Source organism: Taeniopygia guttata, chromosome 28 (genome assembly GCF_048771995.1).
Source record: "Taeniopygia guttata chromosome 28, bTaeGut7.mat, whole genome shotgun sequence".
Taxonomy (NCBI): domain Eukaryota; kingdom Metazoa; phylum Chordata; class Aves; order Passeriformes; family Estrildidae; genus Taeniopygia; species Taeniopygia guttata.
In genome coordinates, this window is record NC_133053.1 from 1,169,745 (window position 1) to 1,189,989 (window position 20,245).

At 59.1% G+C, this 20,245-nt stretch overlaps 1 protein-coding gene across 2 annotated transcripts; it reads right to left on the reverse strand.

Moving 5' to 3' along the window:
- Positions 1 to 350: 350 nt before the first annotated feature.
- On the reverse strand, positions 351 to 19,979 carry CTXN1 (cortexin 1). 2 transcript variants are annotated; one of them, XM_030256766.4, is made up of 3 exons: positions 19,770 to 19,979; positions 2,258 to 2,351; positions 351 to 1,608 (listed from the first exon to the last, which is right to left on the reverse strand). In XM_030256766.4, the coding sequence occupies exon 3, from the start codon at positions 1,462 to 1,464 to the stop codon at positions 1,210 to 1,212; it is 255 nt and encodes an 84-aa protein (XP_030112626.1). In that variant the 5' UTR covers positions 1,465 to 1,608; positions 2,258 to 2,351; positions 19,770 to 19,979; the 3' UTR covers positions 351 to 1,209. The 2 variants fall into 2 exon arrangements, with proteins under 2 accessions (XP_030112626.1, XP_030112627.1); XM_030256767.4 differs by lacking the exon at positions 19,770 to 19,979 and adding an exon at positions 6,585 to 6,737.
- Positions 19,980 to 20,245: the final 266 nt, after the last annotated feature.

The following is a 20,245-nucleotide window of genomic DNA, read 5'->3' on the forward strand; positions in this document are numbered from 1 at the left end:
AGAACCGGGATGGAGCGGGGACAGCACCGGGGACAGCACCGGGAGAGAGGGGGACAGCACCGGGAGAGAGCGGGGACAGCACCGGGCAGGGGGACAGCACCGGGCAGGGGAACAGGAGCTCGGCCGGCCGGGAAATGTCCCTGGAGCAGCTCCGTGCGTGAGAGGAGATTTGTGCCAGACCGTGCGGGGACAGCCGGAGGCCGGGCTGGGTCCCCATGTCCTGCTGGTCACTCCTGCAGCACCTAGCAGTGACCCCTCGTCTCCTCCTCGTCCTCCTCCTCCTCCTCCTCCTCCTCCTCCTCCTCCTCCCACCCACCCCGGGCCGCATCACAGAGCGGAGCAGAGCCGGCTGGGGTCGGCACGGTGCGGCTTTATTTCCACGGAGCGGGGCGAGGTTTTCCCCCCACGGGCTCAAATCCCTTCGTACAAACCCTCCCACGGCTTTGGCAGCCCCGCGGTTCCCCTGCTCACCCCTCGGCTGCTCCCAGAGCCCTGGGAGAGGCAGGGAAGGGCCGGACACCCCTGGCAGCTCCTTGAGGAGCCTCTCCCAGGTGTTTTGGGGACCCTCGATCCGTCCTGGTGTCCCCAGCCGGGTGGGGACTGCCCCTCGCTCCATTGTCACCAGCTGGGCAGGGACAGGGCTGAGGGGACAGGGCTGGAGGCCAAGGGGGGCTGCATTGGGGGGGGTTCCACCTACCCCTCGTTTTTGGGGGGCTCGGGAGTGGCACACACGAGGAACAAAGCCAGCGCTCGGGGTGGTGCCGAGGAACCCCTGACGGACACAGCTCAGCTACAGGACACACACACACGCACTGCAGCACGGGGGGCACGGGGGGGCACGGGGGGTCAAAGCTCGGGGCTGGCACCGGGCACAGAGCCCAGCCCGGGGACCCCGCGGGCCGAGGGCAGGTCCCGCCATGCCCCGTCCCATCCCCTCCTGCCCCTCCGCTGGTGCCCGGGGACACGAGGGGCAGCGGGGCCCGCGTGGAGCCCGAGCCCTGCCCAAACCCCCTCGTCCCCCAGCGGGCTGCCAAGAGAACTGAAAAGTTGCTTAGAAAAGAGAGAAACCCCTAGAAAACCTCCCCGGGGCCAGAGCCCCCCTGCTCGCCCCCCTGCCCGGAGCATCCCTGCGGGGCAGCACCGCGGAGGATGGGGGAGCCGGGGCCGGGGCCAGCGGGGGCGACCCCCGGAGCTCGCCCCGGGCTGCCCTCACACCAGGGCGTAGTCGAACTGGCCCCTCTCCAAGCCCTCCTTGTGGTCCGTCCAGGAGGAGGCGGGCATGCGGCTGTAGGGGTCCAGCAGGATGCGGAAGCAGCGCACCATCAGCATCACCAAGAACACCAGGAGGAAGATGACGAAGGCGAAGACAGTTTTCTGCTCGGCATCCATGCCCGCGGCGCCGGCGGGGTGCTCCACCAGGGATGGGGAGAGCAGTTCATAATCCATGGTGGATGCATCATTCATGGCAGAGGCCAGGGGCTCCAGGGCAGGGCGAGTTCCAGTGCCCCGGGCAACCAACTTCAGCCTCCCGCTGTGCCCAGGCACCTGGAAAAGCGCCTATTCCATGGCCAACCCCTCGGGATCGGCTCCTGGGGGAGCCCGGAGCTCCTGCAGGGAAAAGCAGAGCCGGTGATGGAGCAGGGATGGATCCGGGCATGGAGAGATGGGGAGGGAGGGAGGGAGAATTGGCCACGGGGAAAGCAGAGATGGTGAGGGAGGAGGAATTGGGTGTGGGGGAAGCAGAGATGGGGAGGGAGGAGGAATTGGGTGTGGGGGAAGCAGAGATGGTGAGGGAGGAGGGATTGGACGTGGAGAAACAGATGGTGAAGGAGAAGGAATGGGATGTGGGGAAAGCAGGGATGGCTGGGGAGGAGGATACAGCCCAGGGAAGGGCAGGAGGTTCTCAGGGAGTTCTGGATTTCCTGGCGAGCTCAGGAAGCCTCTCAGGAGGGCACAAAGCAGGGGTGGGAAGCTCCAGGCACTGGTGCAGAGGTTGTTCCTCTGACCATGAATCCCCAGCAATCCCTGGAGAGGCCCAGGCCGGTGCTGGGGGACCCTTTGGAAGCCCAAATCCCAGGTAATCCCCACCAAAAAAGGAGCTGTGGGGGCAGAGGGGCTGCTCAGGGCAGGAGCTGGCCTGGAGCTGTCCCAGGATGGACTCGAGGATGGGGAGGGCTCATTCCTGCTCAGGACTCATGTCCAGCTGCTGCTTCCCAGAGCAGAGGGAGCCGATTCCCGACGGATCAGGGGCACCCACCTGGCTGCAGCTGCGTGGGGACAGGAGCAGGGCCAGGCTGTGCCCACACAGCCCCGTCAGCGAGGGAGCCTGGCCGGGGTCCGGCTGTCCAGGGCTTTGGGAGAGAGAGAACAGGGACAGGGTTAAAAGGGCTGTGGGCACTGCAGGGAGTGCAGCAGCACAGCCCGGAACACCGCGGGAATTCCCAGCAATGGGGGAGCTCACCCAGGAAAAATCCACACCAAAGTCCTGGGAATATCCACACCAAAGTCCCGGGAATATCCACACTAAAGTCCCGGGAATATCCACACTAAAGTCCCGGGAATATCCACACTAATATCCCTGGAATATCCACACCCAAGTCTCTGGAATATCCACACCCAAGTCTCTGGAATATCCACACCCAAATCTCTGAAATATCCACACCGTCCCCCCTGGAATATCCACATCAATGTCCCTGGAATATCCAACCAACCTCCCTGTGATATCCACACCAAAGTCCCTGGAATATCTACATTAACATCCCTGGAATATCCACACCCAAGTCTCTGGAATATCCACACCGTCCCCCCAGGAATATCCACATCAATATCCCTGCAATATCCACATCAATATCCCTGCAATATCCACACCAACATTCCTGGGAGAACATCCATGACAACCTCCCTGGGAAAACATCCACGTCATCCTCCCTGGGAGAACATTGACACCACCCCCTCAGGAGAAAATCCAGACCATCCCCCCTGGAACATCCACATCAATATCCCTGGAATATCCACCCCATCCCCCCTGGAACATCCACATCAACATCCCTGGAATATCCACCCCATCCCCCCTGGAACATCCACCCAAATATCTCCTCACAGCATCCCGTGCCTGAATTCAGGCTCCAGGAAATCCAGGCTCCAGGAAAACAAGCCCAAAATGTCCCTGGGAGAGCTCAGGAGCATCCACTGCCCTCCCTGTCGGCAATATCCAATACCCAATATCCAAATCCAATATCCAATATCCAACATCCAACATCCAACATCCAACATCCATATCCAATATCCATATCCAATACCCAATATCCATATCCAATATCCATAGCAAATATCCATATCCAATATCCAATATCCAATATCCAATATCCAATATCCATATCCAATATCCAATACCCAATATCGATATCCAATATCCATAGCCAATATCCATAGCCAATATCCAATACCCAATATCCATATCCAATATCCAATACCCATATCCATATCCAATATCCAACATCCAATATCCAATATCCATATCCAATATCCATATCCAATATCCAATATCCAATATACAATATACAATATACAATACCCAATATCCATATCCAACATCCAACATCCAATATCCATATCCAATATCCAACATCCAATATCCAATATCCAATTAAACAACATCCAACATCCAATATCCATATCCAATAGCCAATATCCATATCAAATATCCAACATCCAACATCCAATATCCATATCCAATATCCAACATCCAATATCCATATCCAATAGCCAATATCCATATCCAATATCCAATATCCAATATCCGACAGAATTCTCCTTTGTGGGGCTCAGGACAGCAATAAATCCTGGATCTGGAGATGCCCAACTGGCTCAGGGCCCAAGGCCAGGGAGGATCAGGCACAGTCAGGACAAAAAAGAAAAATTCCTGCTAACTGGTAACCCTGGTATTATTTATTTATATATTATTAATACAAATTATATCGTTCTAGTATATAATATATATTTATTATTACATTTTTATACTGTATATTGTATTTTATATATTACATATTGTATATTATATAATGTATTTTATATATTATATATTATATAATGTATTTTATATATTATATATTATATATTATATATTATATATTATATATTATATATTATATATTATATATTATATATTATATATTATATATTATATATTATATATTATATATTATATATTATATATTATATATTATATATTATATATTTTATATTTTATGTTATATGTTATATGTTGTCTATTATATATTATATATTGTATATTATATATTATATATTATATATTATATATTTCGTTGATACATTATTTATATAAAATATTGTTTACCCTGGGATATTCAGGATAAAGGATTCATTCCCTTTTGGGGTTCCCAGAGCAGCTGTGGCTGCTCCAGCCCTGGAAGTGCCCAAGACCAGCACTGGGGTGGTGGAATTGGATGGAATTGGGTGGAACTGGGTGGAATTGGCTGGAATTGGCTGGAATTGGGTGGAATTGGGTGAATTGGGTGAGCTTTGAGCTCCTTCCAGCCCAGCCCATTCCATGCCCTGCTCTGGGTTTCCTGGGAATTTGGAGCAGAGCCCCATCCCTGCGCTCAGGCCCCTCCAAGGAAGCTGCTGTTATTTCAGGAACGGTTGATGGAGTTTTATTAAGATTTTATTCCTGTTCCCTTAGTAACTCAAAAGACACAGGCGAGGAAATTGCTTAATAGGGACAGAGCTCACAAAGGAACAGGATCACTGTCAACAATTCCAGGAGGCTGTGCCCAGGTTTTTCTGGGAATGAGGCACGAATTAAATGTTAATTTGGGAACGGCAAATACCTAACGAGATTCTGAGATTCTCGTTAGGAACAAGGGAGGGAGGCAGCACGGAGCCAGGCGGGATCTGGGTGTGATCCAGGTGGGATGGAGGGCAGGATCCAAGTTTGGGGTGGAAGGACCTTGAAGCCCTTCCAGAGCCAACCCTGGCACCTTCCACTGTCCCAAACCCAGTCCGAGCCACCCTTGGGCACCTCCAGGATGGGGCAGCCACAGCTGCTCTGGGAATTCCATCCCACCCTCATCCTCACAAATTCCTCCCTCACCTCCACCCTGAATCTCTCCTCTTTTCCCTTCAAACCCTCCTCTTGCTCACAAGGAAATCTCCCTGGAGCATCTTCCCCACCATTTTTGATGCCTGAACTCCTCGAAGGTGGGGAAAGGTTTCACTGCAGGGCCGTGGGGATCCCTCCTTCCCTCCCTTCACCTGCACAGCAGCGGGTCCTGGTGTCCCAGCCGTGTCCCAGCCGTGTCCCAGCTGTGTCCCAGCCGTGTCCAGCAGGACAGAGGCAGCTCCGTGCCCCTCTGGACACTCTGGTGCTCCCCCCGGAGCTCCAGGAGCAGCTGGAATCTCTGCATTGCCTTTTTCAGTAAATGCTGCTGCTGGGACAGGCCTGGCTGCCTCTGGAGCATATCCAGGGGCTCTGCCAGGGAAATCCTGAACTCCCAAGGGGATCAAACCTTGGGGTTTGTGCCCCAAGCAAAGCAGGTGTGAGGCTCCTGAAGAGCACAGGGCTGTTCCCACTGTCCCACTGGGGCTGGGACAATCCTGATTTTCCTCTCTCCCCTCGCTGTGCACCCCAAAGCTGTGTTATCCCTGGAAATCTGCCCCAAGGGCTTCTCCTCTCTCCTGCCCCAGCAGGAATAAATTCCATTACAGGAATCCGATCCACTGGGATTCACTGGGATCCACCTCCCCTTCCCAGCTTCCCTGTTATTCCCTGCCAGTGTCAGACCTTTCTTCCCACCCTGTCCATGCCCAGGGGGATGCTGAGCCCCCCCTGCACCTCCAGCCTGGCTGTTCCCAACCCTCCAGTGGCTCCATCCCACCCTGGAGAACCGGGCAGAGCCAGGAGCAGGCAGTGCCAGCCTTCCCAAGGATCCAGCAGGATCCAGGGGCTCCCTCCCAGCCCCTCTCCATCCCCCTGCTCCGTGGGATGGACAAACAGACCCAGGGGAGATCCTGCCCTGGGTCTGGGCCATGCCCAAGGAGGATCCTGAGCCTGGTCAGGATTCCTTGGATGTCTGGTGTCCCCTCACACCCCAAACCCCCTGCCAGGATCTCCCCCAGCTCGGGCAGTTCCCTGCTGGAGCAGCCTCTGGGTGATGGGAACAGCTCCAGCACCTCTCCCAAGCCATGGAGATGCCGTGGGAGCTCTCCCAAGCTGGAACCCTGCCTGGACCCAGCAGTTTGGGGCAGATGGACCCTGGATCCAGGGAGATCCGAGTGCATCAGCCCCATGGAATGTCTGGGATGTCCCATCCTGTTTGGGAGCAGCCCAGAGGAAGGCTCAGCCCATCCCCAGCCAAGCAGGAATGGATTTCCCCAAATCCCAGGCTCTGAGACCCCTGATCCCGCCAAAGCCCCTTCTCCCAACCCCAGGAAAGGCTGTTCCCACCCCAAATCCCGGCTGCCTGCCCTCTGCACCCAGCCCGGACAGCACATGGGGTATTCCCTGTGCCCACCCAGCAGCGCGGGGCTGGGGGTCCCTGGCAGTGCCCGTGCCAGCTCTGTACCTGGCTGCCCCGGGATCCCGGCTCCATCCCCGGCCATCCCGCGGCTCCCGGAGCTCCGGGAGCGGCCGCTGCCGCCGGAGCGGTTCCTATGGCGATGCGGAATCAATTAGAATAAAAGGTGGAGCGCAGCAATTGGAGCCGGGAGAAGTTTCCTGAGGCGCCTGCCTGGGAAAACCAGACCGTGGGAGGGCTCGGGTTTTGGGGCTGAGCTGCGCCCCCGCCCCAGCTCCGCATCCCTGTGCTCCCAAAAAACCCCCTCTGATCCCCCGGGAAGCTCCTGCATCCCAAAACCTTCCTCCTGATCCCTGGGAAGCTCTTACACCCCTGTGCTCCCCAAAAAAACCCCCAAAAACCCAAACCCTTCTGATCCCCCGAGAAGCTCCTGCATCCCAAAACCTTCCTCGTGATCGCTGGGAAGCTCCTGCACCCCAAAAACCTCCCTGCTGGTCCCTGGGAAGCCCCTGCGCCCCAAAAACCTCCCTGCTGGTCCCTGGGAAGCTCCTGCACCCCAAAAACCTCCCTGCTGGTCCCTGGGAAGCCCCTGCGCCCCAAAAACCTCCCTGCTGGTCCCTGGGAAGCTCCTGCATCCCAAAAACCTCCCTGCTGGTCCCTGGGAATCTCCTGCACCCCAAAAACCTCCCTGCTGGTCCCTGGGAAGCTCCTGCACCCCAAAAACCTCCCTGCTGCTCCCTGGGGAGCTCCTGCGCCCCTCTCCCCCCGGGATCTGGGACTGTCCCTGCCGTGTCCGTGTCTGTCCAGGGTGCTCCAGGATTCCCGGGTGGGCAGATCCCCCCCGGTTCAGGGCACTGGGACCAGGATCAGACTCAGGGACACGCTGGGGTCACACCTGGCAGCTCCTGGGCACCTTCCCAGCCCCGGATCTGCAGGGATGCAGCTTTTTGGGATGGAAAGCTGCACCTCCATTGTCCCCTTCCCACAGGGATAATCCCATGGCAATATCCTGGTGTTTTCCTGCTCCATCCAGCTCGGTTCTGATGGAGCCGGGGTTTCTGGGAGGTGCCCACAGGGAGTTTTCCACACTCCAGCAGTGCAGGAACGCTCGGTGCCCAGGGCACAGGACTGCCTCAGCAGGGGCAAATTAAAATTGTTCTGCTGCTATGGATGGACAATTCCTGAAGGTCTCCTTCCCACCTGCTCCTGGAAGAGCCATGGGAGCCTGGTGTGGCTGCTCTGGCAGTTCCCAGAGTTCCTCTGGAGAAATCCATCCTCTGTCCTCATCCCCAGAGGGGTCCCTCAGTGCCTCCCTCTCCATCCATCATCCATCATCCATCCATCATCCATCCATCATCCATCCATCCATCCATCATCCATCCATCATCCATCCATCCATCCATCATCCATCATCCATCCATCCATCCATCCATCCATCCATCCATCATCCATCCATCCATCATCCATCCATCCATCCATCCATCCATCCATCCATCCATCCATCATCCATCTATCATCCATCCATCCATCATCCATCATCCATCCATCCATCCATCCATCCATCCATCCATCCATCCATCCATCATCCATCCATCATCCATCATCCATCATCCATCCATCCATCCATCCATCCATCCATCCATCCATCCATCCATCCATCATCCATCCATCCATCCATCCATCCATCCATCCATCCATCCATCCATCCATCCATCATCCATCCATCCATCCATCATCCATCATCCATCCATCCATCCATCCATCCATCCATCCATCCATCCATCCATCCATCCATCATCCATCCATCCATCCATCATCCATCATCCATCCATCCATCCATCCATCCATCATCCATCCATCCATCATCCATCCATCCATCATCCATCCAGGCCCTGGATCCCTGGCAGTGCCGTGGCCGGGCTGGACAGGGCTTGGAGCACCCTGGCACATGGGATGGGACTGGAAGATCTTTCAGGTCCCCCCAACCCAATCCATTCTGGAATTCTTTGCCTTAATTCAAGCTTAATTTCAAGACTTTTGTCTCCAAACTCCTCTGCCTCTCCAACGTCCTCGCTAAAGAGCCCCGGCCTGTGGGAATTGCTGTGTGGCGCTTCCCACTCTGCCCTCTCTCCTTGGGAAGCTCTCAGAGCTGGAAGAGATCCTTGTGCTGAGTTGTTTCAGGACACAAAAAGCCGGATGATCTCAGGGGAAGTGGGGACAGAGGTGCCCTGAGGCGCAGAGATTCAGGAATATTCAGGAAACAATCAGGAACATCAATCCCAGCCCTGCCTCAGAGCCGGGATTTGGAGCTGCAGCCTCAGGGGGATCTGGGTTTGGGGGATGCTGGAGAAATTCCAGGTGGAGACAGGACAGGAGCTGGTTCCTGCTGGATAACGAAAGGAGGTTCAGCCTTTGCGCTGTCCCACACTCAGCCCTGCAGTTCGGGGAGAGGAAAATCCGGGTGTTTCTCTCATCAGAGCTCCCTTCCCTACAAAATGCCATAAACCTCCGGCAGGATCTGAGCCCTTCGTTAGTGCTGACAAAGGGATCTGTGGAACCCGCAGCGGCTGCTCTGGGTACAGCCCTGTGGCACCGAGTGACTGTTCCTGCTTGGAGGACAATCCCACACTTGGCTGCTCCAGTTCCAGGCAAAAAACATCGCCCGTGGCTGGGGGAAAACCGTTTGTGCTTCCTGCAGCTTCCAACCACGGACAGTCGGATTTAACTGCCAGTGGAAATGAAAGAAAATCACCTTGGACTTACTGGGAGCCTGCGTGGCTGCAGGAGGAGAAATTCCTCCATGAAAGGGTGGACAGGCCTGGGAACAGGCCGGATTCTCACTCCTGCAGGGGTTGAAAGCCACAGGGATGTGGCACTTGGGGACAGGGGTGGCCTTGGCAGTGCTGGGGATGGTTGGGTGTGATGGTCTTGGAGGCTTGGATTATTCTGGATGACACCAAAGCTCTCCCAGAACCCCTGGCACTGGTGGGCAGGGACAGCTGCCACCCCTCCTGGGCAACCCTTCCCGAGGGCTGAGGCCTCATTCCCAAAATTTCCCCCCCGTGCCTGTTGCCACTGAGGGAAGGGAGTGTCCTGTCCTGTCCTGTCCTGTCCTGTCCTGTCCTTTCCAGGCTCCCCTGCTCAAGCAGAGAATTCCAGCTCGCTGCCCCTTCCCAAGCCCAGCCCTGCTGAGCTCTCCCGGACAGGTGAGGGATGTTCCACACCTGAGCTGTTCCCTGATTGCTGCGGGGGCTGGGAGCTCTCCCTGCGGCCCCAGAGGGCACAGGGGCACTCCTGGTCCTTGGGATGCTCCAAAGAGGAAAAGAGGAAATTCCTGCAGCAGGAATTTCCAGGCTCGGGCAAACACAGGGAGGAAACCCAAATTCCCAGCGAGCCCTGAGGTCCCTGAGAGGAACTGGGAGATGCAGCCAGGGGAATCCATGGCTGTGGACAATCGACTTCCCAACAAAATTCCTACAGTTTTCCATTGGAACCAGCCTTTCCTGGAGGTTTGGGACACCGAAAATGGGAGTGACAGGGGGTCAGTCCTGCCTGGCTGTACAGGGGACAGGGAGCTCTGGGGACACGGTGACACCAGCAGGGTCCAGGTCCATGGAGCCACCCCAGGAGAGGCTTCAGCAGCTCCAGAGCCACCAACATTCCCTGATCCCTCTTTCCCTGCCGTTCATCAACAACAGGAAATTCCCAGTCCCTGTCTCTTACTCCAGAGCATCCCAGGCTCCCAAAATGAATTTTGATGCCAGCCCAGGTGACCCAGAGACCACAAATCGTGTTGCCACATCCAGTGGGACACATCAATCTGCTCCTTAACTCCTGCAGAGCATCTCTGGATAACGAGGAGCATCCCATGGGCCGCCTCTTCCTGAAAGAATTTGTCACCATCCATAAATTGCTGGGAGATTTATTCCTGCCAGCCCTAAAACTGCACACAAAGTAATGGGATTTGTCCAAAGCCTTTAACAGGCTGTTCCCCTTGATTTAAAGGCTGTTGAAGTGTCTTTATTTTCTTAGCACATTATTAATTCACATTCTGGCTCCGAGATGCCTCCAGAGCCGGCGATTTGGGAATCCGAGCAGGAAAGGGCAGCTGGAAGGGCTTAGGCAGCAAAAAACCAGCTCAGGGTAACTCCAGGCTGGGATAAGCAAAGTTATCCGTGCCTGGAGTTCTTCATGGAACGGCCACGCTCAGCTCCAGAGCTCCCAGGAAAAAGTATGGAAATGATTCCGTGTCCCAAATTTAAGGACTTGCACTCCCAGCTCCGAGGCCGGGGCAGCACTTGCTGAGAATGGGGGAAATGTCAGCCCCAGCCCCCTGGGAGTCTCCGGTTCCCCCGAGGTTTACGGGGGGCTTCCCTCGGGGTGGGGTCCCTGAGCCCCCGGGGGGAGTTCAGGAGTTCATCGGTGCCACAAACGCGGGGACACCTCCGGGAAAATCCCGGGATCCGTCCCTAGTCAGCCCGGTGCCACTCCCGGTTCAGCCCAGTGCCACTCCCAGCTCATCCCAGTGGCACTCCCAGTTCATCGCAGTGCCACTCCCAGTTCATCCCAGCACATCCCAGTGCCATCCCAGCACATCCCAGTGCCATCCCAGCACATCCCAGTGCCATCCCAGCTCATCCCAGTGCCATCCCAGCTCATCCCAGTGCCACTTCCAGCACATCCCAGTGCCACTCCCAGCTCATCCCAGTGCCACTCCCAGTTCATCCCAGTGCCATCCCAGCTCATCCCAGTGCCAACTCCAGACCCCTCCCAGTGCCAGCTCCAGACCCCTCCCAGTGCCATCCCAGCACATCCCAGTGCCTCTCCCAGTTCATCCCAGTGCCACTCCTGGTTCATCCCAGTGCCATCCCAGCACATCCCAGTGCCACTCCCAGTTCATCCCAGTGCCACTCCCAGTTCATCCCAGTACATCCCAGTGCCATCCCAGGGGCTGGAGGGAATCACTTCCAGAATTGTGGAATGGTTTGGGGTGGAAGAACCCCAAAACCCAGCCGGTGCCATGGCCAGGGACACCTTCCCCTGTCCCCAGACCCCATCCAGCCTGGCCTTGGACACTGCCAGCGATGGGGACTCCCCTGTCCCAGGGCTGGACGAGCCTTTCCATGAAAGAATTTTCCCAATATCCGATTTAAACCTCCCCTGCCACAACTCCAGGCCGCTCCCTCTTGTCCTGTTGTTCCCTGGGAGCAGATCCCGATATCCCCCGGCTCCTCCTGTCAGGAATTACGGAATATTTATAATTACAGCCTCACATTCCCTTATCCAAACGCCCAAATCCAGCCCTAAAAGCACTCGGACCCAGTGCTCTGTGCTGCCTCATTTGGTGTTAATTTGCATTTCCCCTGGTCTTTATGAGCCATTAAAAGAAGATGGGGCAGCGCGAGGCTTCCCCCAGCACAAATCCAGGCACAAGTTTACAGGAATTCAGCCTGGAAAACAGGGAGGGCGTTTCTGCTGTGTGCAAACAACCCCAGAAATGCTGAGTAATTCCTGGAGCATGGGAAGCAATCATTACTTTTAATTACCAATTAAATGACTCGGTAATTTCTTGCATTCAAGCAGCAAAAGAACTGCAAACAATGCCAGGCAAATCGAGTCTTTAGCATTTAATTACCGGGCTCTGCCATGAATTATCGAGCAAATGGGCAAAGACTCAGCTCCGAAGAACTCCGGTGCTGCAATTAAAGGATTTTTAATCATTCCTGGGTCGGAGTCGCTGTTCGGAGCCGCCCTCCACGCGCACCAACACCCAGAGCAGCGGCCGAGGCTTTGTGTGGACCACGGAGCTGAATTCCCCCAAAATAACCCGGGTTGGGAACACACAAGGGTGGGATTGTCAATCCCAGCCTGTCCGGCTTTGCTCCTGGCACAGAATTCCAGCCTGGGTTGGGTTGGAGGGACCTTAAATCCCACCCAGTGCCAGCCCTGCCATGGCAGGGGCACCTTCACTGTCCCAGGCTGTGCCAACCTGGCCCTGGGCACTGCCAGGGATCCAGGGGCAGCCACGGCTGCTCTGGGAATTCCATCCCAGCCCTCCCCACCCTTCCAGCCAGGAATTCCATCCCAATCTCCCACCCATCCCTGCCCTCTGGCAGTGGGAGCCATTCCCTGTGTCCTGTCCCCCCACCCCTTGTCCCCAGTCCCTCGCTCATCTCCGGCCCCAATCCCATTAAATCCCAATTAAAGCAGCGCCGCTGCTCCCGTCCCGGCTGCCCGGGACGATCGATCCCCTCAGGAGGGTTCGGTGATCAATCCCGGCCTCTCCTGCCAGCATCCCGCTCCTCCCAACCCCGCTGCTCCTTCCCGGGGCTGGCAGCGATTTTGGGGCTCTGCAGGGCGGCGGCAGAAGGACGAACCCCACGCAGGGAAGTGGGACAAACTCCGCCAAGGCTTTCTGCTCCCACCCGGGGTCAGGATCGAGGAGGAATTGCACGGGATAAGTTTGGGACATCCCACGGGATGGTTTGGGTTGGAAGGGACCTTAAACCCCATCCAGTGCCACCCCTGGGCACCTGCCACTGTCCCAGGCTGCCCCAAGCCCCATAAAACCAGACTGGGAAGGCTGAACAGAGGGAACACTCCTAAATCCACGTCTGGACTCTGCCACTGGAAAGGCCCAGGACTGAAGGCACGGAGCTCTCCGGGCAGGATCCCAGCCCGGCTCCCGGAGCTCTGCCCTGGAGGGAACGATCCCGTCCCGATCCCATCCCGATCCCATCCCGATCCCATCCCGATCCCGTCCCGATCCCATCCCGATCCCATCCCGACCCCATCCCGATCCCATCCCAATCCCATCCCGATCCCATCCCGATCCCATCCCGATCCCATCCGCTGCGGTGGCTCCAGCCCAGCCCCGGGGCTCCTGCCAAGCCCGGAATGCCATGGGAGGAGCAGCCAGGGACAGGCAGGGCTTGAGGGGCCAGCTCAGCCCAGCATCCCCTGCCCTGGCAATGCATCCCCACAGGACCATAAATCCAAGGAAAAATGGACTTTCCCAGGGCCAACACGAGCTGATTGTTGTCACCAAGGAACTCCAGAGGCGACAAGAGCGACCCCTCTGCCTCGGGAATTCTCTGGAATTATTCAGCCCCTCCACCCACCCAGCTCAGAGGCAAACGGGAGCAGCAGAGGGAGGCCAAGAGGGAAAGCAAAGCCTCGCTGGATTTGCTCCATGTCCTTCCCAAAAGCACGACAAGTGTCCCAGCCTCTCTCCGTGGGGAGAGTTTTAACCTGGAGAACGTCCTGCATCCCTCATTCCTCCATCCCTGCATCCCTCCATCCCTCATCCCTGCATCCCTCATTCCTCCATCCCTGCATCCCTCATTCCTTCAATTCCTCATTCCTCCATCCCTGCACCCCTCACTCCTCCATCCCTCACTCCTCCATCCCTCACTCCTCCATCCCTCATTCCTTCCATCCCTCACTCCTCCATCCCTCCATCCCTCACTCCTCCATCCCTCCAGGCTTTGCAGGACCGAGCAGGAGACCGGAGGAGCTGAGGGACCCCCCAGCAGCACCCCCAGAGCAGAGCTGCTCCTCCTCCTCCTCCTCCTCCCCCGCAGTGCCAAAGCCTCTCCCGTCACCGAGATGAGCTGATAAAAATGCGGATCGATCGCGGGGCCAGGGCTCAGCTCCCGGAATCGATGCCGCTCCCATGCTGCCAACTCCCAGGGAGTCTCTCCACCCTCGGGAGGCTCAGAGCTGCAGGGAGCCGCGGGATCCCATTCCCGCTTCCCTCAGGGAAGGTCCTGATCAAATCCGGCCGCATTTGGAGCAAAGCAGGCAGGGGAAGGAGCTGGGAGCTGCTGCTGGACCAAAGGGGCTGCCCTGAGCTGCTTGGGGCTCCCCGGATCCAGACGCTGCTCCAGGCATGGACAGGATTGGGGAAGCCAGGAATGGCCACAGACCCAGCAGGGGCCAAATCCCAACAGGGTCTGAATCCCAGCAGGGTCCTGAATCCCAGCAGGATCCAAATCCCAGCAGGAATCCCAGCAGGGTCCTGAATCCCAGCAGGGTCCAAATCCCAACAGGATCCAAATCCCAGCAGGGTCCAAATCCCAGCAGGGTCCTGAATCCCACCCAGGATCCAAATCCCAGCAGGGTCCTGAATCCCAGCAGGATCCAAATCCCAGCAGGATCCAAATCCCAGCAGGGTCAAATCCCAGCAGGGTCCAAATCCCAGCAGGAATCCCAGCAGGATCCAAATCCCAGCAGGGTCCTGAATCCCAGCAGGGTCCTGAATCCCAGCAGGGTCCAAATCCCAGCAGGATCCTGAATCCCAGCAGGGTCTGAATCCCAGGGCTGGGGCGAGCGACCCACACCGGGCAGAGCAGAGCCGGGGGGGAAGGAGCGTCCCCATCCCCAAATCCTCTCATCCCACTGCTGGACCCTTCCCCTTCCCGCTCCCCCTGTGCCAGGCAGGGACAGAGGGGGGGACAGGATTGTCCATCTGCAGCTGGGGATGTGTGTCCCCCCCTCTCCCTGCTCTGGGCTGCAGCTCCCGTGGATCCCGACTCCGGCTCCGTGCCAGGATCCCAGGCTGCTCCCGCCTGTCCCTGCCCCACGCCAGGACACTGTGTGCCATCCCAGTGCCAAGCACTCTCCATCACTGGCTGATTTGTCTCCCTGCCATGCCCCAGAGGAGAGAGGCGTTCCTGGAAGCACCTTGGCAGCCGAGCTGGGCGGCTGCTCCGGGCTGGCACCGCTGCTCCGGGCCTGGCACCGCTGCTCCGGGCTGGCACCGCTGCTCCGGGCTGGCACCGCTGCTCCGGGCCTGGCACCGCTGCTCCGGGCCTGGCACCGCTGCTCCGGGCCTGGCACCGCTGCTCCCGCTGGGATCCCGCTCCAGGGCCACGGGGCCGTGTCTGCCCTGAGCCTGGCACTGCCCAGCAGGGCAGCAGCTCCCTCGGGGACAAGGTTCCCTCCCAGGGAATGCTCCTGGTGCCCCTGTCCTGCGCAGCTCTGGAGAATCCGTGTGTTTATTCCAACCCCTTCCCCTGGCAGCAGCTCCAGTTCCAGCCCCTCCTTTCCTGGAGGAGCTTTGGGCTCATCCCACGCGCTCCTGGCTGGAAAGAAGAGGATCCCATGGATGGAGCAGTTCCATGGGATCAGCAGAGAGCAGCTGCTCTTCCACAGGAGCATCCCCCAGCTCTGCACTTCCCTGGAGCCCATCCCCATCCTGCTGGGATGTTCCCAGCGGGGAATCCAGGGAGAAGGGAGTGCTCCATCCCGGTGTTCCCCCATCCCACATCCTTGGGAAGGCTCAGCCGCTGCTGGGGACACATGGCCCAGCCCCAGCAGCGGCTCAGCTCTTGATCCCAGTGTGGGATGCTCCAGGCAGGGATGGAGGAATGAAAGGAGAGCGTTACAAAACCCTTGGAGCAGGGAAGGGAATTTGGCCGGCACCGCTCGCCCTCCCAGGCCTTAATCCCTTCGTTAGCACAGCCCGGCACAATTAAAGACAAACTCCCAGCCCTGCAATGCAGAGGGGCTGCGGGAGATCCCGGGAATCTCCGGCCTGAGGAGCCCTTCCCACCCCGGGCAGCTCCGTGGGGCTGCTCCAGAGGTTTTCCAGCTGAATTCCATGACTGGCACAGCACCAAGAGCTCTGCCAGCCCAGAGGATCCCTCATGCCCCCGGCTGGGAGCCCCAGGGCAGCGGGAGCGTGGGGACAGCGAGGCTGGGATGGCAAAGCCACCTCTGCCCACACAGGGACAGCAGCAAGGGAACTGTGTGATCGTGGAATGGGGTCAGGGACACTTCCCACTATCCCAGGCTGCTCCAAGCCCCGTCCAGCCCGGCCTCCAGACCCATTCCAGGCTGGAATAGTTCCAGCAGCTCCTGCTCTGCCTCTGGGAGCTCCCAAGAGTTTGTTCCTCTCCATGGCCACAAGCTGCTGCTCTCCTGTGGGCTCAGGGGTCTCTGTTCCAACCCTCTCTGCTCCAAACCATTCCCATGGACTGGGGAATTCCAGCAGAAGCCAAATGTGCTGCCAAAGAAAGGTTTGTGTTCAAAAAACCGTCCCTGAAGGAGGTTCTGCCTGGGTGCTTGGCATGTAGAGACTCAGTGGGCACCAAGGTCTGCCAGGCCAGGAAGGGGAAGCCAGACGAGGGCTTGGGAGGATGTTAAAATCCATGGATACGCCCGTGCTGCCCAATCCTGGAGCTTCCCAGGCTCCAGGGCTGCACCTCGGGCACGTCCCGGCTCTCCCAGCAGCATCCCACCCTTCCCACAGCACAGAATCCCTCAGCAGGGCGGCTCTGGGATGGTCTGGGGGGTTCCTCCCTCGGGATTCCAGGTGGGAATCCAGGCAGACCTGGAGAAGGCAGATCCAACATCGGGCACGGCGGGAATGGGAATGGGAATGGGAATGGGAATGGGAATGGGAATGGGAATGGGAAACGGAATGGGAATGGGAGTGGGAATGGGAATGGGAATGGGAATGGGAATGGGAATGGGAGTGGGAATGGGAATGGGAATGGGAATGGGAATGGGAGTGGGAATGGGAATGGGAATGGGAATGGGAATGGGAATGGGAATGGGAGTGGGAATGGGAGTGGGAATGGGAATGGGAATGGGAATGGGAGTGGGAATGGGAATGGGAAAGGGAAAGGGAAAGGGAATGGGAACAGGAGTGGGAATGGGAATGGGAATGGGAGTGGGAATGGGAATGGGAAAGGGAATGGGAAAGGGAAAGGGAATGGGAAAGGGAAAGGGAAAGGGAATGGGAACAGGAGTGGGAATGGGAATGGGAATGGGAATGGGAGTGGGAATGGGAGTGGGAGTGGGAATGAGAATGGGAATGAGAATGGGAATGAGAATGGGAATGGGCGGGTTCTGTCCCACCAGCCAGACACAACTGGGATCAACAATTCCAGACCCACTCCAGGTCCCTCTTTGGGACACCACAGCTCCTCCCTGCAGGTTCCAGCTCCTTCTTCCAGAAACAGCCTCCAGCTCCCCTCTAAATCCCACTTTTCTATTCCTGGCCCCACGGCCTGAAGCACCCCCATCCCGCAATTCCCTCCCCATCCATGATTATTCCTTTCATCCCGGGTTTAATGCCCCGCCCCGGGCTGCAGCCGCAGCCGAATGGCCCCGGAGCCCATCCCTGTTCCTGTCACCCGCTCCTGCTCCTGTCACCTGCTCCTGCCACCCTCTCCTGCCACCTGCTCCTGTCACCCGCTCCTGCCACCAGCTCCTGCCACCCGCTCCTGCCACCCGCTCCTGCCACCTGCTCCTGTCACCCTCTCCTGTCACCCTCTCCTGCCACCCGCTCCTGCCACCCGCTCCTGCCACCCGCTCCTGCTCCTGCCACCCTCTCCTGCCACCTGCTCCTGTCACCCTCTCCTGTCACCCGCTCCTGCCACCCTCTCCTGCCACCCGCTCCTGTCACCCGCTCCTGTCACCGGGGGAGGCGCGGAGCTCACGAACCGCGGCTGCTGCTCCGAGCTCCGGCTGCTTTTCCTGCAGCCGCCCACGGCCCTGCTGCTGCTCCAGCCCCGGCCCGGCCCGGCCCGGCCCCGCTCGGTCCCGCTGAGCCCCGGGAACGCTGCCCCGGCCCCGCCGGCCGCGGGAGCAGCGAGCAGATGTGCCCGACAGCGGGAGAGCCGCGGGGACAGCGGGACCCGCCCGGCCGGGCCACCCGCAACAGGTGGATGGGGACAGCAGGAGCTGCTGGGTGGCCCTGGAGCTGTCCCAGATGATGGAAGAAGGGAATTGTTTACACTGGAGAAGGGAATTGTTTACATTGGAGAAGGGAATTGTTTACATCGCAAAAGTCCCCCGGGATCATCGAGCCCATCCCCAGCGCTGATCCACGTCCCCGAGTGCCGCCTCCAAATCACTGCAGAGATGGGGACGCCCCCAGTGCCGCTGTGCCAGGGTTTGGAGAGCTTTTCTGTGCAGAAATTCCCCCAATATTCGCTTTAAACCTTTCCTGGCACAGCCTGAGGCCCTGTCCTGGTGCACCAGGCGTCCTTTCCACGGGGATTTGCAGCTCGGGGGTTCCACCTGCGCAGTTTTCAGGGATGATCCCACCTCCCTCCCTTCCCCTGCTGACACAGGAGCCACGGCCAGAGACCCCGCACCCATTGCCAGGGGGGCTCAGGGTAAAACAGCCTCAGCCGAGGATCTGGGCACTGCCAGGAGCAGCTGGGGCTGTGCTGCCACAGCAACCGGGCAGATCCCGCTCCCACCGCCGGGAAAAACCATTCCCAGCGCCTGTCCCACGCCCAGCCCCGGCCGGGCACCGCCAGAGCCACCGCGGAGCGACACCGGAGTCCCCCCTGGGCTCTGGGACACTTCCCTGCCCCGTCCCAGCCCCGGGAGTGGCAGCAAGGAGGGGATGGCACCCAGGTCCTGGCAGCCCCAAAGCTCCACAGCCGCCGCTGCTGGAGCTTCATCTGTTCAACACCAGCCTCTGCACCAAAACCTGCCCCCAGCGAGCCCAGACCCCCCGAATTCCCTCCGCCACTCCCCGAATTCCCTCCGCCACCCCCCGGAATTCCCGGAGAGCTCCCGCAGCTCCGGCTCTTCCCCGGGGGGCTGACAGTGAAACGCCCCCGGCCCCTCCGAGGGGCAGCTCCGTGGCTCAGCCCTTTGCGGGGTTCTGCGGGATCCCCCCGGCTCCAGCACGGACCCAGCAGCTCCGGGTCATCCCAAAGTTTCCCCAAGCTGCCCTCCCCCCTCTCCCAGACCCACGGTGGGCACCCCAAAATCCCCTCAGCGCTTGGGGGGCTTCGGCAGCCGCCCCTTTGCTCCCCAACAGCAGAACCCCAAAATCAGCGGCTTTGCAGCAGCTGTAGGAATTCTTTGTTTTCCACTTCTTCTTCCCCAAAATGCCCATCCCAGATTTTATCCAACAGCGAGATTCCTTCCGAAATTCCCCTTTTCTTCCCGCTCCCCCCCACCCCAGGCTGTCACAGACCCCCGGGCGCACCCCGACCCCGGGGATGCCGCAGCTCTGCGGACCCCCCTCCCCTCACCGAGCCCACCCGGGGCCGGGGGCAGCCGGCACCGGGAGCGGCACCGGGAGCGGCACCGGGAGCGGCACCGGGAGCGGCACCGGGAGCGGAGTCCCCGCGCATCCCGCACCGCCCCTGCGGAGCCGCGGCCGGGCGGTGCCCGGTGCAGCCCCGCGGCTCCGCCACCAAAAACTTTCCCGGTTCCCCCCCGGTTGTCCCCGGTTCCCCGCCCCCCTCCGCCGCTCACCTGCGCTCCGGGCGGCGGGCGGGGGCCGCGCCCGCCCCGCCGCTCCCCGAGCCCATCCGGACCGGCCCCGCTCCCGGTCCCGGTGCCGTTCCCGGCCGTTCCACGGCGCAGCGTTCCCGGCCGGGGGAGCGGAGCGGAGCCGCCGGCGGCGCTTGCGGGGCCGGGGTTTGAATTGCTCCGAGCGGCCCTGATTGGGCTGCGGAAGGGGGGGGGGAGATGGGATTTGGGGGGGCGGAGTGAGGATAACGGGGTGGGGAGGGAGGGATGGGGAGGGATGGGGGGGATGGCGGGGTGTGGGGGTGCGGGGATGGAGGATGCGGGAGATGGAGGATGCGGGGGTGTGGTACCCGGCGTGGGGGGGATGCAGCGGCTGCGAGGAGGCGGGAGGGGGTGGGAAGCGTGCGGGGGGGATGGGATAACGTGGGGATGCGGAAAGGTGTGCGGGGTGTGGCGCCGGGGGGATGCCGGGGGGGAAG